Source organism: Pseudophryne corroboree, chromosome 7 (genome assembly GCF_028390025.1).
Source record: "Pseudophryne corroboree isolate aPseCor3 chromosome 7, aPseCor3.hap2, whole genome shotgun sequence".
NCBI classification, from domain to species: Eukaryota; Metazoa; Chordata; class Amphibia; order Anura; family Myobatrachidae; genus Pseudophryne; species Pseudophryne corroboree.
In genome coordinates, this window is record NC_086450.1 from 209,028,178 (window position 1) to 209,044,030 (window position 15,853).

Here is a 15,853-nt window from a genome sequence, read left to right on the forward strand (position 1 = left end):
CTTCGGGCACTATTTTACCTATAACTGCCTGTGGGAGGGGGCATAGAGGGGAGGAGCCAGCACACCCAGTTGAAGACATTTAAAGAGCACTGGCTCCTTTGGACCCAGTCTATACCCCATCGTACTAGATTTCCCCAATATCCCTTATGGACTACAAGAAAAGGATTTACTGGGAAGGTAATTAAAATCCTATTTTTAGCCCAATATGGGAAGTATAGTTAATTTATTCATTTTGGAGGGACTTCTATACAGTGTGTGTATTTGAACGTAACAATTATTTTGGAGTAATTGTAGTGTTATAGACGTTTAAAGTGCAAATTGCTTTTTTATGAGCCACTGTTATAAAGTAAAGTTGGGTACATACATAAATGATGGTGCAACCAAGTGGCAATGTCCCGGCATCCCAAAACCGAGAATCCCAACCCGTTTGGGGGCAAGTAGGCCCCCTCCCACCCTAACCCTCCTTTGGGGGCGGCTAGGGCTAACCACCCTCCTAGTGCCAAACCCCCCTTAATGCCTAACCCCCACCCCCAACCCTTTACCATAGTACCCACACCAACCCCTTCGGGATGTCGGTGTTATCGGTCTCCTGAGCGATGTCAGGATTCCAGCATCAGTCATATGACCTCCAGGATGCCAACTGCATCCCGTAACAACATATTGCAAAGCCTTACACATTACGTGATTCATTGTATGACGATGCAAAATAGCGTTACATGCTTCATGTAACAACATTGCATAGTTCGTGAAAACGTCTAGTTGGGCGTGCAGAACTTTCAATGAGATGATGTGATCGCCCAGTTTATCAAACAATGGATTTGGGGGTACACACTATGCAATGGTCGTTGTTAGCCATCGTGGATCACAACAGTGTCGAATGTATTGTGTAATGTTTTCCCCAGCTTATATCACAGCTCAAAGTAACCCTTCCACGTATGGGTGATTAATGGTTGATACTTCAGTGTCTTCCATCACTTGTTTCACTAATGTGAATTAGAAATCTGACTTATTTATTGGAACTTTTGGAACTATAAAATGTTCCAGTCTTACAAAGTGAAATAAGCGCTTCTGAAAAACGACTGAAATAACACCTGTACAAATTTATGATACCATAATTGTGCTTGTTATATGTTCACAGGTTGCAGTGTAGTTATTGCGTCTCGGAAACTTGACCGGTTAAAGGAAGCTGCCAAAGACCTGATCGCTAACATCTCTCCTGCAAACCCCTCTCTGCTGACTGCCCTTCAGTGTAACATCCGCAAAGAGGATGAGGTGAGGGCAAAGACCAGGGTGTCCACCCTCAGTAGCAGTATTACTTACATACCCTCCAACTGTACCTTTTTGGCAGGTACAGTCCCTTTTTTTATGGTCTGTACCGATTTTTGGCTCTCCAAACTTCCATTGAAAGTATAGGAAAAGGGGCGTGACCATGTCCCGTCCCGTTACTCATGGCCACGCCCCTTTTGTAATTTGTACCGATTTTCATGTGTAAAATGTTGGAGGGTATGTATTTATTGATGGGCTTAGTGGCATTTATTCATGTGTGTAAGAACCATCTGAACCCTTCACCACCTTTTAATATTATGTTTCACACACAGCTACTTTGCAATGTGTTTCTTGGGGGGGCAGTCTGATTAATATAGGTTGCTCATATGTCCTGTAATTCTCCTGTCCGATGTGGTTGCCATAGGCTTAATTGTCTGCAAAATGAAAGTGTGTATGGGACGAAAGTGTTCAGTCCAGAGCAACAGACAATGTTGTTAGATAATATGTACTGCTGCTGGCAGGGGCGTAACTATACTTTTGTGGGCCCCAGAGTAAGATTTTGAAAGGGACTCCTTCGCCCTATGAGAGCAATGTGTGTGTGGGGTGGTTTGGTGTTTGAGATGACGGGGGGTCAGGACGGTAGAGAAGGGGACGGGAGCTGACAGTAGGTGGCAGCACCAGACAGGTGGAGATGTCAGTTATATGTTCCAGTTGATATATAGATTGATCTACGGGAATGAAGGCAGCACTCAGAGTCTTGTAATTCCGTGAAAGAATAGTGCATTTTATACATACTTTGATGTACACAGTAGTGCTCCATTCATGTTTCGCCACACAGTAGTAGTGCCCCGTACACCGCGTTATGCCACACACAGTCATTCCCATTTTGCCTTATTATGCTCCACACAGTAATGTCCATTGCATCACATTATGCACCACAAACAGTAATCCCCCTTACGCCACGTTATGCTCCACACAGTAATGTCCATTACACATTATGCCCCACACTCAGTTATCCCCCTTATGCCCCACACAGTAATGCCCATTCCCTAGCATCCATAAGGGATATTGGGGAATCTAGTAAGATGGGGTATAGACGGGGTCCAAAGGAGCTGGTGCACTTTAAATTTCTTCACTGGGTGTGCTGGCTTCTCCCCTCTATGCCCCCTCTCACAGGAAGTTTAGAAAAAAGTGCAGATCCGCTTCCCCGCTGCAGGACCACCGTCCTGAGAGGTTGTTTATTCAGCGGGGCACTGCGCCTTGGCTGTCACAATCGCAGCACGCCGCACACCCATTAGCCTGAAGGTGACGTCTGTACAAACCGGGGGCCCCGCTAGGGGGTTCCCCCGGTACAAAGTGCGGCTGAACGTGGCCTCGGCATACGAGACCCTCCTGGGGGGTCCCGCAAGAGCCCCCCGTGTAGACTGGCTTACAAAAGCTTGAACTAGTACATGTGCAATGTTTTTAAGCCACACAGGAGACTTTGCCAGTATAAAAATCATGATAGCTCCGGCGCCATTGGAGGGGGCGGAGCTAACTCAAAGCGGGACCTGAGGCGTTTTGTCGCCTACCTCTGCTTAATGCAGCCACAAACAGCACACACAGCGCTTCCTGCCTCACAAGACACGCTGGAAATCTGGTACAGGGTGTAGCAAAGGGGGAGAGCTGCTATTGTACACGATCTGTGTTCTCTACAGGACAGAATTTCCTAGTATTTACTGTGTTATAGTTAGCTGTCAGCCTCACTGCAGCCAGGGGTGTGCTGGTGTCTCTCACTCTTTCTCTTTCTCTCTCTATGTCTCCTCACGCAAACAGTAGGGCAGGCTTGCAAAGTATTACTGTCTGTGTGTATGTTACTGTGCTTACTGCATACTTGCCTACTTTTGAAAAAGCATTTCAGGGAGATGTGAAAGTAACACCTATCAGCGCGGACGTGTACTGCTACATCTGAGAGGCGTGTCATAAAAATTACTTGTATCCCCAAAGTTAATAAGATCTACTTGTTGAAGAAAATACTCTTACATTTTGCAGGATTTGTTTGTGTATTGTGCTTTACAAGAGGTTCCATATACTGTAGGTGGCCATGAGAAACTTTATTTAAAATGCATGTAGCCATAGGGATCATTGTGTCTTATAACCAATGCAGGCAAATGGCATTGATGTTCCCATCTGAATGTATGTATCTGTGATTTATTCCCCCCCCCCCCCTCCCAAGAATGTAACAGCTGCATAATAGACTATTCAGGGAGTCAGAGGGATTGCTTGTATTTCAGGGGGTCTCCTGCAGAATGAGGGAGCGTAGGCAAGTATGGCTTACTGTGAACCATGGGTAAACACAAGCTCTGTAATGTACGCCACACCAGATTCTCTTCATTATCATCTGATTCTGTTTCATGTGAACAATGCAGCCAATCTTCTCGGATCAGTGAAGGTGCTGTGGGAGAGGGTCCAGAGCCTGCATGGTTAGGATCTCTAAAAACTATGATGTCTGATATGTCATCCTAGCTCACCGCTAATGTACAGAAAATTCAGCTACTGTACTACAACAGGCTGTTGCAGATTTAGCTGCTAGGACATATACACAGCCCCCCTTCTCTCATGCAGGTCCACAAAAGTGTGGTTTACCTGCTCTACTTTCTGATACAGATGAGGATATACAGGAGGATGGGGAGGACTTGGATCCCGTTAGTGGGGATTCCAATTCTGCTCAGGGTATTGAACCCCTCATTCTGGCTATATGGGACGTCTTAAAGCTCCCTCTAGAGGATACTGCTTCACAGCAGTCTTTTTTTCTTTGCACAGAATAAGCCTACTGTCACTTTCCCTGATTCTGCAGAGTTAGATGACCTATTCAAGTTAGCCTGGAAAAATTCAGACAAAAAAATTTCAAGTGTCAAAAAAGATTTTGCACACTTTCCCATTTACTCCTGAAGGTAGGAAGTTTTGGGAGGATCCCCCAGGGGTTGATGTATCAGTCTGTCCACTGTCTAAAAAGACGGTGCTGCCTGCCTCGGACTCTTTTACCATGAAGGATCCTGGGGACCGGAAAATAGAGACTACGCTAAAATCTGTTTACATGGCAGCAGATGTATCGCAAAGGCCGGTCATAGCAGGTTGCTGGATAACCCATGCTAGTCACTCTTGGGCTACTCAAATTCAGGAGGGCCTCTCCGGGTCTATGCCCCTGGTCACTATGGTGACTCTCCTTAAGCACATTCAGGACAACTACACATGTCCTGTGTGACTCGCTCAAGGAACTGGGAAATATTAATGCTAGGACTTCTGCCATGGCAGTGTCGGCACGCAGGGCTTTGTGGTTGCGTCAGTGGATTGCTGATGCAGAATCAAAGCGCAGTGTGGAATCCCTCCCCTTTTCGGGGGAATGGCTCTTTGGGGTTGAGTTGGATACGTGGATTTTCAAGGTCACCGCTGGGAAATCCACGTTTCTCCCCTCTGGCCGTCTGTACAGTCCTATCGGTCGAACAGATTTCGATCTAGGACCAGAGGTGCCTCGAATACAAATAGTGGCACCAGAGGTAAGTCAAGAAAACCCGCAAGCACCGACTCTCAGGAACAGACCACCAGTTCTGCTTCCACTAAGGCCTCAGCATGATGGTGCCCACCCACCGCTAGGGGATCTCGAGGTGGGAGCATGACTGCGTCACTTCAGCCGCATCTGGGAGGCTTCCTGCCAGGATACCTAGGTCAGGGATCTCATTTCTCAAGGCTACAAGCTGGAGTTTGAAGCGGCTCCTCCCCAACGATTTTTCAAATCAAGCTTACCAGCTTTGGAGGATATGCAGGTTACGTTGCAACAGGCCATCCAAAAGTTGGTCCAGTCCCACGTCATTGTTCCAGTGCCTATACCACAACGAGGCAAGGGTTATTACTCCAACCTGTTTGTGGTACCGAAACCGGACAGTTCGGTAAGACCCATTTTGAATCTCAAGTCCTTGAACCCTTCCTTACCTAAAGGTTTTCAAGTTCAAAATGGAATCCTTGCGGGCAGTGATTGTGGGCCTGGAGGAACAAGAATTCATGGTTTCCTTGGATATCAAGGATGCCTACCTTCATATTCCGATTTGGCCACCTCATCAAGCGTACCTGAGGTTTGCCCTGCTGGAGGATCACTACCAGTTCCAGGCCCTACCCTTCGGGCTGTCCACAGCTCCGAGGGTATTCACGAATGTGATGGCGGAGATGATGTTCCGGGTCCAGGGGGTCAATGTGGTCCCTTACCTGGATGACCTTATGGTTAAAGCAAGATCCAGGGAGCTTTTATTGCTCCATATCGACCGCACTATCCAACTTCTGTCACACCATGGGTGGATCCTCAACTTACAGACGTCCCACCTGGAGCCAACTCAGAGGCTCCTGTTCCTGGGGATGTTGCTGGATACTGTAGCCCTTGCAAGTGGTCAGGATCACATCTGCAGATGCACCGGATGATTCGGTTGTCACCTCAGGCCAGGATTTCTCTCCTGTGGTGGCTGCAGTCTTCCAATCTCCTAGAAGGCAGGAGTTTTGGGATTCAGGATTGGACCCTCCTCACGACAGATGCAAGTCTTAAGAGGATGGGGAGCTGTCAGCCAAGGGGAGTGGTTCCAGGGCAGGTGGTCAGCCCACAAAAGGCTCCTTCCGATCCACATTCTGGAACTTCGGGCGATCTACAGTGTTCTGCTTCAGGCCCCTCCTCTGCTCAAGGATCACACGATTCAAGTACAGGCGAACAACGCCACAGGAGTGGCATACATCAGTCGGCAGGGAGGGATAAAAAGCAGAGCCTGTATGCGAGAGGTGTCAAAGATACTCCTCCGGGCAGAAAGAAATGCAAGAGCAATGTCCGCAATCTTCATCCCAGGAGTAGACAACTGGGAAGCGGACTTCCTGAGTCGTCACAATCTCCACCCGGGAGAGTGCGGTCTTCACCAGCAGGTGTTCCAGCAGATCATCCATTGGTGGGGCTGCCCACAAATAGACATGATGGCTTCTCAACTCAACAAGAAGCTTCACTGGTATTGCTCACGAACCAGGGATCCTCAGGCGAGGGCAGTGGATGCACTGATGTCGCCTTGGCCTTACCGGTTGGTCTACCTGTTTCCTCCGAATCCATTTCTCCCAAGGGTGCCAAAGCGAATCAGAAATCAAGGAGTCCAGGCAATTCTGATTGGCCTCAGAGGGTGTGGTATGCGGATCTTCTGGACATGTCCGTTGACAACCCTTGGCCTCTACCACTTAGAAGAGATCTTCTCCAATAAGGACCGTTCGTCTACCCGGACTTACCTCCATGCCGTCGTTTGACGGCATGGAGGTTGAGCGGCACATCCTAGCTCACAAGGGCCTTTCCAAAAAGGTTATTGCTACCATGGTTCAGGCCATGAAACCTGTGACGTCAAAACACTATCATCATATCTGGAGGAGATATGTCTCCTGGCGCGATAAACGCACGTATCCACCTGCTGAGTTTCACTTGGGTCGTTTCTTACGTTTTTTGCAGGCTAGTGTGGATAAAGGCTTAAGTCTGGGTTCCATTAAGGTCCAGATTTCAGCTCTCTCCATTTTCTTCCAGAAGAAATTGGCACTATTGGCAGAAGTTCAGACCTTCTTGCAAGGGGTACTCAACATACAACCTCCTTTTGTGCCGCCTACAGCACCCTGGGATTTGAATGTGTTGTTAGAATTTCTACAGTCCTCCTGATGATGCTAGAAGACAAGTAACTCCCGTGGAAAAAGATGATGTTGCTGGCCCTGGCTTCTGCTCGACGTGTCTCAGTATTGGGGGCCTTATCATGTAAAAGTCCATACTTGGTCTTTTAAAGGACAGAGCACTGCCGAAGGTTGCCTCTGCATTTCACCTGAACCAACTTAATGTGGTTCCGTCAAGTTCTGATACCTCTGCTCCTCCGGTGGCATTGGATGCTGTGAGAGCCTTTAAGATCTATGTCAGGCAAACGGCTCTGATCATAAAAATGCATTCCTTGTTCATGCTCTATGATGCGCAGAAAAAGGGTTGTCCTGTTTCAAAGCAGTCCATTGCTCGTTGGCTTAGGTTTACTATCCAACAGGCCTTTGTGTCGGCAGCCTTACCTGTTCCTAAGTCTCTGAAGGCCCACTCTACTAAATCTGTGGGCTTTTTATGGGCGGCCGCCCGTGGAGTCTCGGCCTTGCAAGTATGCCGAGCAGCTACCTGGTCGGGGAAGAACGCTTTTGTTAATTTCTACAAGTTTGATACCCTGGCCAAAGAGGATAACCAGTTTGGGCAGGCGGTGCTGCAGCAGTCTCTGCACGTTCCCGCCTGTTCTGGAAGCTTTGGGACGTCCCCATCATACTAGATTCTCCAATATCCCTTATGGATGCTAGAGAAAATAGGATTTTAATTACCTACCGGTAAATCCTTTTCTCATAGTCCGTAAGGGATATCGGGCGCATGTTAAGCTGTTACTGTTGTTGCCATTGCTGGTTGTTATATGTTCATGGTGTGCTGGTATAAAAATCTCACCACTCTTTGTTATCATGTTTCCTTCTCTCATATATGTCCTTTCTCCTTTGAGCACTGTTTTACCTATAACTGCCTGTGGGAGGGGGCATAGAGGGGAGGAGCCAGCACACCCAGTGAAGAAATTAAAGTGCACCTGTTCATTTGGACCCTGTCTATACCCCATCTTACTAGATTTTCCAATATCCCTTATGGACTACGAGAAAAGGATTTACCGGTAGGTAATTAAAATCCTATTTCTCATACGTCCTAGAGGATGCTGGGGACTCCAAAAGGACCATGGGGTATAGACGGATCCGCAGGAGCCTGGGCACACTATAAAGACTTCAACTGGGTGTGAACTGGCTCCTCCCTCTATGCCCCTCCTCCAGACCTCAGTTAGACTTTGTGCCCAGGAGTGATGGGTCACACACTAGGGGAGCTCTCCTGAGTTTCTCTAAAGACTTTATTGTTAGGTTTTTTATTTTCAGGCAGACCTGCTGGCTACAGGCTCCCTGCATCGTGGGAGTGAGGGGAGAGAAGCAGGACCCACTTCTTCTTAGTTTAAAGGCTCTGCTTCTCGGCTACTGGACACCATTAGCTCCAGAGGGTTCGATCACTTGGTGCGCCTAGCTGCTTGTTCCCGGAGCCACGCCGTCACCCCCCTCACAAAAGCCGGAAGAAAGAAGCCGGGTGAGTATTGGAAGAAAAGAAGACTTCAGTGACGGCAGAAGACTTCAGTAACGGAGGTAACAGCAGCAGTAGGGCTGCGCTCCATGCTCCCACACACCAACGTCTCTGGAAGGGTGCAGGGCGCTGGGGGGGAGCGCCCTGGGGGCATGTTGCTGACGGTCTATAATGCTGGCGGGGGACATATTACGGTGCCTGGGCACAGCGTATGTTCACCCCGCCAGCGTGTCGCATGGGGGAGAGACAGCGGTAGCGCTGCGCTCCCGGCTCCCGCGCTGGGGGGGGGGGGAACGCCCTGGGCAGCATATAATAAAATCTGTAATATCACTGGCGGGGGGACATACTTCGGTGCCCACCCCGCCAGTGCGCCGTGAACGGGAGGGAACAGCAGCGGTAGCGCTGCGCTCCCGGCTCCCGCACTCCACCGAGCCTGCAGGATGCAGGGCGCTGGGGGGGAGCGCACCTGGGCAACATTTAAAAAATGTGATCACTGACGGGGGGGGGGGGGGCATGCTTCGGCGCACGCCCCGCCAGTGCACCGCGAACGGGAGGGAGAGGCAGCGGTAGCGCTGCGCTCTCTGCTCCCGCTCCCCGTCGGCCTCCAGGGTGCAGGGCGCTGGGTGGGAGCGCCCTGGGCGGCATTGATAAAAGGATCCCGGGCGGGGGAACATACCCGGACACCGGGTGTCTTCGCCCTGCAACGGCTTCCGTGGGTGCAGGGCGCAGGAGGGGCGCCCTGGGCTGCGTTGGGACAAAAAAGTAAGTTATACAGGGGGTTACCCCCTGTATATAGGGTCCCCAGCTAGTTTTTAGGGGGTTATATATTTATTTAATTGAGCGGGCTTAAGCGCGCCGTGAGGGGGCGGAGCTTAGCCCTCACAGAGGAGTCAGCGCCATTTTCCTCAGGTCCCCACCAGGATTTACTGTATAGTAAGAAGGAGGGGGGGCACAGAGTGTTTAATGCTATATGGGTGTCATATAGCATTATGTTTAATAATGGACGCATAATCCTTGTTGTGACACATAAACTCACTGTTTCCCTGTTTTTTACCCACTATCGGTTAGTCGACATATGTCGACAGGTGTTAGGGCTTTGTCACAAGCTGCTGTGGGGATAACTGTCGGCTTCGCCGACGCTTGGCGGTACTTGATTCAAAAAAATTAAGCATTAGCAGGTTGGTTTTGTGTGCTTGAAAACAAGTCAACGCGCTAACCTACTTGAGGGGTTAGATACCTTTCCTCAGGGTGAGCTTATTTTACTCCTGAAACATATACAGGATTCTGCGAACTTTATGGTGGAAGCCATAAAAGAAATAGACTTGCTTAATGCACGCACCACTCCTATGGCAGTGTCAGCACGCAGAGGCTTATGGCTACGCCAGTGGACTACTGACACGGACTCCAGGAAAGGTGTGGAAGGCCTACTAGGGAGGCCAATCCCGGGCCGTTTTTTCAATCCCGGGATTCGGGATTGAAAAACGGTCAATCCCCGGATTCCCGGGATTGCAGTAGGGATCAGAGAAAGTTGTAGAGAGCAGCGCTGGAGGGAGGGTGTAGGTAGCAGTGCGGGAGGTAGGGAGGGTGTAGGTAGCGGTGCGGGAGGTAGGGAGGGTGTAGGTAGCAGTGCGGGAGGTAGGGAGGGTGTAGGCAGCGGTGCGGGAGGAAGGAAGAGTGTAGGTAGCGGTGCAGGACTCAGGAGGGAGGGTGTAGGTCGCGGCAGGGAGGGTTGGTAGCGGCGCGGGAGGGAGGAAGGCTGTATAGGGAGCACTGACTGCACGGAGGGAGAGAGGGTGGGTGTAAGTAATAGTACTTACTATTAGACGGGCAGCAACCATTAACACACTGAACGCGGCGGCATTTCAAACGAAGCGCCGGCCGCCAGCCAACCAGAGCTGGCGGACCGGCAGCCAATCAGGGAAGCGGCCGCAGCAGTCGCTCCTGATTGGCTGCCACTGCAGCTTCCCTGATTGGCTGCCGGTCCGCCAGCTCTGATTGGCTGGCGGCCGGCGCTACAATTGAAATGCCGCCGCGTTCAACTTGTTCATGGCTGCCGCCGGCCTAATATTAGTAAGTACTATTACTTACACAACCACCCTCCCGCCGCCGCGCATGCGCAGTATAATCCCGTGAATCCCGGGATTGGATGCTCCAATCCCGGGATTCAAATCCCGGCATTTTTGGGCCCAAATCCCGGGATCCCGTCGATCCCGATCCCGGGATTGGCCTCCCTAAGGCCTACCCTTCACAGGAGGGGTCTTATTTGGAGATGAACTTGACAAGTGGATCTCCAAAGCTACTGCGGGTAAGTCCACGTTTTTATTCCTTCTGCCGAGTTTAAGGGCAAAACCAGAGGTGCTTCTACAGCCACCAGAGGCGCTAGAGGTAAACCACGCAAACCAGCAACTGCCGGTTCTCAGGAACAGAGCTCAAGCTCTGCTTCCTCAAAGCCTTCAGCATGACGGTGGACCGCGATGCCAGGAAGACTGTTGGGTGGCAGCCCGGCTAAAATGTTTCTGTCACATCTGGACAGGTTGGGGAGCAGTCACCCAGGGGGTGCAGTTTCAAGGAAGATGGTCAAGTCGTGAAGTCGTCCTTCCGATAAACATCTTGGAAATCACGGCAATCTACAACGCCCTTCTGTAGGCCTCATCTCTTCTTTGGAATCAGGCCATTCAAGTCCAGTCGGACAATGTGACAGCGGTAACGTACATAAACCGACAGGGCGGAACGAAAAGCAGAGCAGCTATGTCAGAGGTGTCAAGAATTCTCCTCTGGGCAGGAAAAACACGCCGTGGCGTTGTCGGCGGTCTTCACTCCGGGAGTAGACAACTGGGAAGCAGACTTCCTCAGCAGACACGACCTGCACCTGACGGAGTGGGGCCTCCACCCGGAGGTGTCCCGGTGGTTTACACGTCTGTGGGGATATCCTCAGATTGACATGATGGCCTCTTGAATCAACAGTAAGCTCAAGCGGTATTGTTCCAGGTCGAGAGACCCACAAGCAGTGGCGGTAGACGCTCCGACAACTCTGTGGGTCTACAAGCTGGTGTACGTGTTTCCTCCACTACCTCTGATCCCAAGTATTCTAAAGAGAATAAAAAGGGAAAAGGTTCAAGCAATCCTCATTGCTCCAGACTGGCCTCGAAGGGCCTGGTACGCGGATCTTCTCGAGATGCTCATAGAATATCCGTTGGCCTCTACCTCTTCGCGAGGATCTTCTGCAACAGGGCCCGTTCATCGATCAGGACTTACCGCGGCTACTTTTTTTCTTTTTTTTTTAATAGAGTGTTTTTATTCAACAAAATAATTAATAGTACAGACATTTAAGTGTACGCTGCGAAACACAGTTGGCATTATACAATATACTGAACCATATACCTCCCTAACAGTGTACATATACAGTGGGCGTTCCCAGTAGATACTGTTCCAATTGCATTCTTCCCAAAGAATACATATTTACTGAAGTCCGTAAACACATCGTGATCCACATACTTAACATTTTACATTTTCTCCCTGAACCATTATTGTAACTACCCCCACTAGCAGGCCAGATATAGCCCACAACCCCCCTAACCCAAAACAAAACCCCCATAAAACAAACACAAACCCAGCAAACCTAAAACTACCCGAGTGTGTGAGGTGAGGTACAATAGCAAAATAAATAAAATAAAGTAAAGGAGGGAGAGAGGTCCGGCTTGGTACCTCAGGGCCCAGAGAACACACCACAGTTACGCCCAGTGCCCCCTAAATCCGAAGGGCAAGGGATGAGTATGTGGAATTGATCCAAGGAGACCATATTTTCTCGTATTTGGTAAGGGCATTATTTTTCATGTATACATAGCGGTCTTTCAATAGAGTATCATTTACCAAAACTTTAAATGCAGGTATCGTGGGAGAATGCAGAGCCATCCATGCCCGAGCAATACACACCTTGGCAAGGGCGCACATACTGCGGGCATACATGCCCTCCCACCGAGACCCAGAGTCAGGGCTGCCCACCCCCAAAATACAAAATCTCGGAGTCGGCAAACCTCTCAATATCCCCGTATGTTCCAGAATCGACCGGACACCAGCCCAAACTGCGGCTACTTTTAACGGCATAGAAGTTGAACGGCTGATTCTGGCCAGGAGAGGGATTCCTGATAAGGTCATCCCGACTATCATCCAAGCCAGGAAGGGGGTAGCATTACCACCATATATGGAAAAAGTATGTCTCTTGGTGTGAGAGCAGACAATATTCTGCGGTGGAATTTCATCTGGGACGCCTCCTGCTTTTTCTGCAGTCGGGAGTTGATGTGGGCCTACGCATAGGCTCCATTAAAGTCCAGATACTGGCCTTGTCTATTTACTTTCATAAACAATTGGCTTCTCTCCCTGAGGTCCAGACGTTCTTGAAGGTTGTTCTGCACATCCACCCTCCCTTTGTGCCTCCCACGGCACCTTGGGATCTCAATTTGGTGCTGCAGTTCCTCCAATCGGACTGGTTTGAACCATTACAGGAGGTTGACGTAAAGTACCTTACGTGGAAGACCGTCACACTGTTGGCCTTAGCTTCAGCAAGACGTGTTGGAGCTAGGGGTGTTATCTCACAAGAGTCCCTACTTAGTTTTCCATGAGGACAGAGCTGAACTCAGAACTCGTCAGCAATTTCTTCCTAAAAGTGGTGTCCACATTTCACATCATTGAGTTTCAAAATGAAAGAGACTCCCGCACCAGATTATAGATAAATAATAATTTTACAGGGAATACTTGTAATCTAACATTTTGTGCTGATCAAAACAATATTTCAACACAATTGTGTTGCAGTGGTGCTGCTTGTTGATCCAAATATATAATGTTAACAGAAAGAAGAAAAAGCAGATCAATTTTTTATAGCAGCACTCGTTCCCTGAATAATCACTAATTATAAATATGATTATTTCAAATAATGTGTAAATAATAACCTTGACTACAAGAAAAGATTCTCAATACCCATATGTGGTATAGATACCTTTATTGTTACCACATATGATGTATTATATGTCCCCTTGTTCTAAAGGGGACAACTAAGTGAAATATTAAAATTTTGATAGAGACAGAATAACGTGAGTAAGAAAATAAATTAAATTATGTGTAGAGAATATGTTAAAAAAAAGTGCTAGTGTGCTGTCTTAATTTACAGATCAACAGAACCTGTGAATCAAATGTTTTTTGGTTTATTTTGATGAAACCACCACTAGCTTTTTCTAGCTAACAATGTATGCGACGGGTTACAAAGTGTGTCAATGTTGTGCCGTTTCTAATAAATTCTCAAATTTGTGGATTTCAGTGCTACCTTTGTCGCTATGTAATGAAATTGTGAGATTATTAGATACAGCAATGCAAAAAATCCGGTTGATAATTATGTCTATTATAGACGTAAGGTTATTATTACCTTTAATACCGGTGTACAATACCACGCTGACAAATTATTCTTTAATATTAGACATTATAGAATACCCCTGTTGTAGTGTATATTCTTGAGCCAAAACTCCTTATTGGGTATCTTGTGGTTATAGCAGTGTTTTCAAAAAGACTAGCAGTTATGCACAATGCTGTTATACAGATAAGCCTACTTAGGCATGTTTCTGCTGCAAATATTGCTATCTGAGTACGGAACTAACCCAGATACATATAAACTGATGTTATTTCCCCTACATACCACTGTTTAATTAATTCCCAGTGGTCTCTGCTTTCTATAAAAGGAGCATGGCATATATTACAGAGGTATAAATATCTTAATTTAAATCAAATTTACACAGTGCTGGCTACCAAATTATGCAAATGAACCTGCCTAAACACCTGAACAGGTGGTATAAACAGTGGTACTGTATGTAGGGGAAATAACATCAGTTTATATGTATCTGGGTTAGTTCCGTACTCAGATAGCAATATTTGCAGCAGAAACATGCCTAAGTAGGCTTATCTGTATAACAGCATTGTGCATAACTGCTAGTCTTTTTGAAAACACTGCTATAACCACAAGATACCCAATAAGGAGTTTTGGCTCAAGAATATACACTACAACAGGGGTATTCTATAATGTCTAATATTAAAGAATAATTTGTCAGCGTGGTATTGTACACCGGTATTAAAGGTAATAATAACCTTACGTCTATAATAGACATAATTATCAACCGGATTTTTTGCATTGCTGTATCTAATAATCTCACAATTTCATTACATAGCGACAAAGGTAGCACTGAAATCCACAAATTTGAGAATTTATTAGAAACGGCACAACATTGACACACTTTGTAACCCGTCGCATACATTGTTAGCTAGAAAAAGCTAGTGGTGGTTTCATCAAAATAAACCAAAAAACATTTGATTCACAGGTTCTGTTGATCTGTAAATTAAGACAGCACACTAGCACTTTTTTTTAACATATTCTCTACACATAATTTAATTTATTTTCTTACTCACGTTATTCTGTCTCTATCAAAATTTTAATATTTCACTTAGTTGTCCCCTTTAGAACAAGGGGACATATAATACATCATATGTGGTAACAATAAAGGTATCTATACCACATATGGGTATTGAGAATCTTTTCTTGTAGTCAAGGTTATTATTTACACATTATTTGAAATAATCATATTTATAATTAGTGATTATTCAGGGAACGAGTGCTGCTATAAAAAATTGATCTGCTTTTTCTTCTTTCTGTTCACATTTCACATCAACCAACCGATTGTGGTTCCGGCTGTTACGGAAACCTCTGCTACTTCAAAGTCTTTGGATGTTGTGAGGGCTTTGAAGGTGTGTGTAAAGAGCACTTTAAGACTTTTAAGGAGTGTGAACTGGCTCCTCCCTCTATGCCCCACCTCCAGACTCCAGTTTTAGAATTGTGCACAGGGAGACTGGTCACACACAGGGGAGCTCTACTGAGTTTCTCTGAAAAGACTTTATGTTAGGTTTTTTATTTTCAGGGAGGACTGCTGGCAACGGTCTCCCTGCATCGTGGGACTTAGGGGAGAGAAGTCAGACCTACTTCTAATGAGTTTAAAGGCTCTGCTTCTTGGCCACAGGACAGCATTAGCTCCTGAGGGTTTGGAACACTAGGTACGCCTAGGGGTTCACTCCCAGAGTCCTCCGTCACCCCCCTTGCAGAGCCAGAAGTCAGAAGACAGGTGAGTAGAAAAAGATAGAAGACTTCAGTGACGACTTTCTGAGGTACCGCACAGCGATCGTGCTGCGCGCCATGCTCCCACACACACAGCGGCACTACAGGGTGCAGGGCGCTCGGGGGGGGGGGTGCCCTGGGCAGCATAAAAACCTAATTTTCAGGCTGGCACAAAATCCGAACCCCCGCCAGTATATTATATTAAAAAAATAGCGAGGCTGAAGCGCGCCATTCAGGGGGCGGGGCTTAGCCCTCACAGCTCTCACCAGCGCCATTTT

General features: G+C 47.6%; 1 protein-coding gene across 1 annotated transcript in view; it reads left to right on the forward strand.

The window, feature by feature from the left end:
* PECR (peroxisomal trans-2-enoyl-CoA reductase) overlaps positions 1 to 15,853 on the forward strand; it is a 155,499-nt gene that overhangs the window by 18,130 nt on the left and 121,516 nt on the right. Inside the window, exon 2 of the mRNA XM_063933966.1 lies at positions 1,139 to 1,272. Coding sequence (XP_063790036.1) covers positions 1,139 to 1,272 — 134 coding nt within the window. The remainder of the gene's footprint in view (positions 1 to 1,138; positions 1,273 to 15,853) is intronic.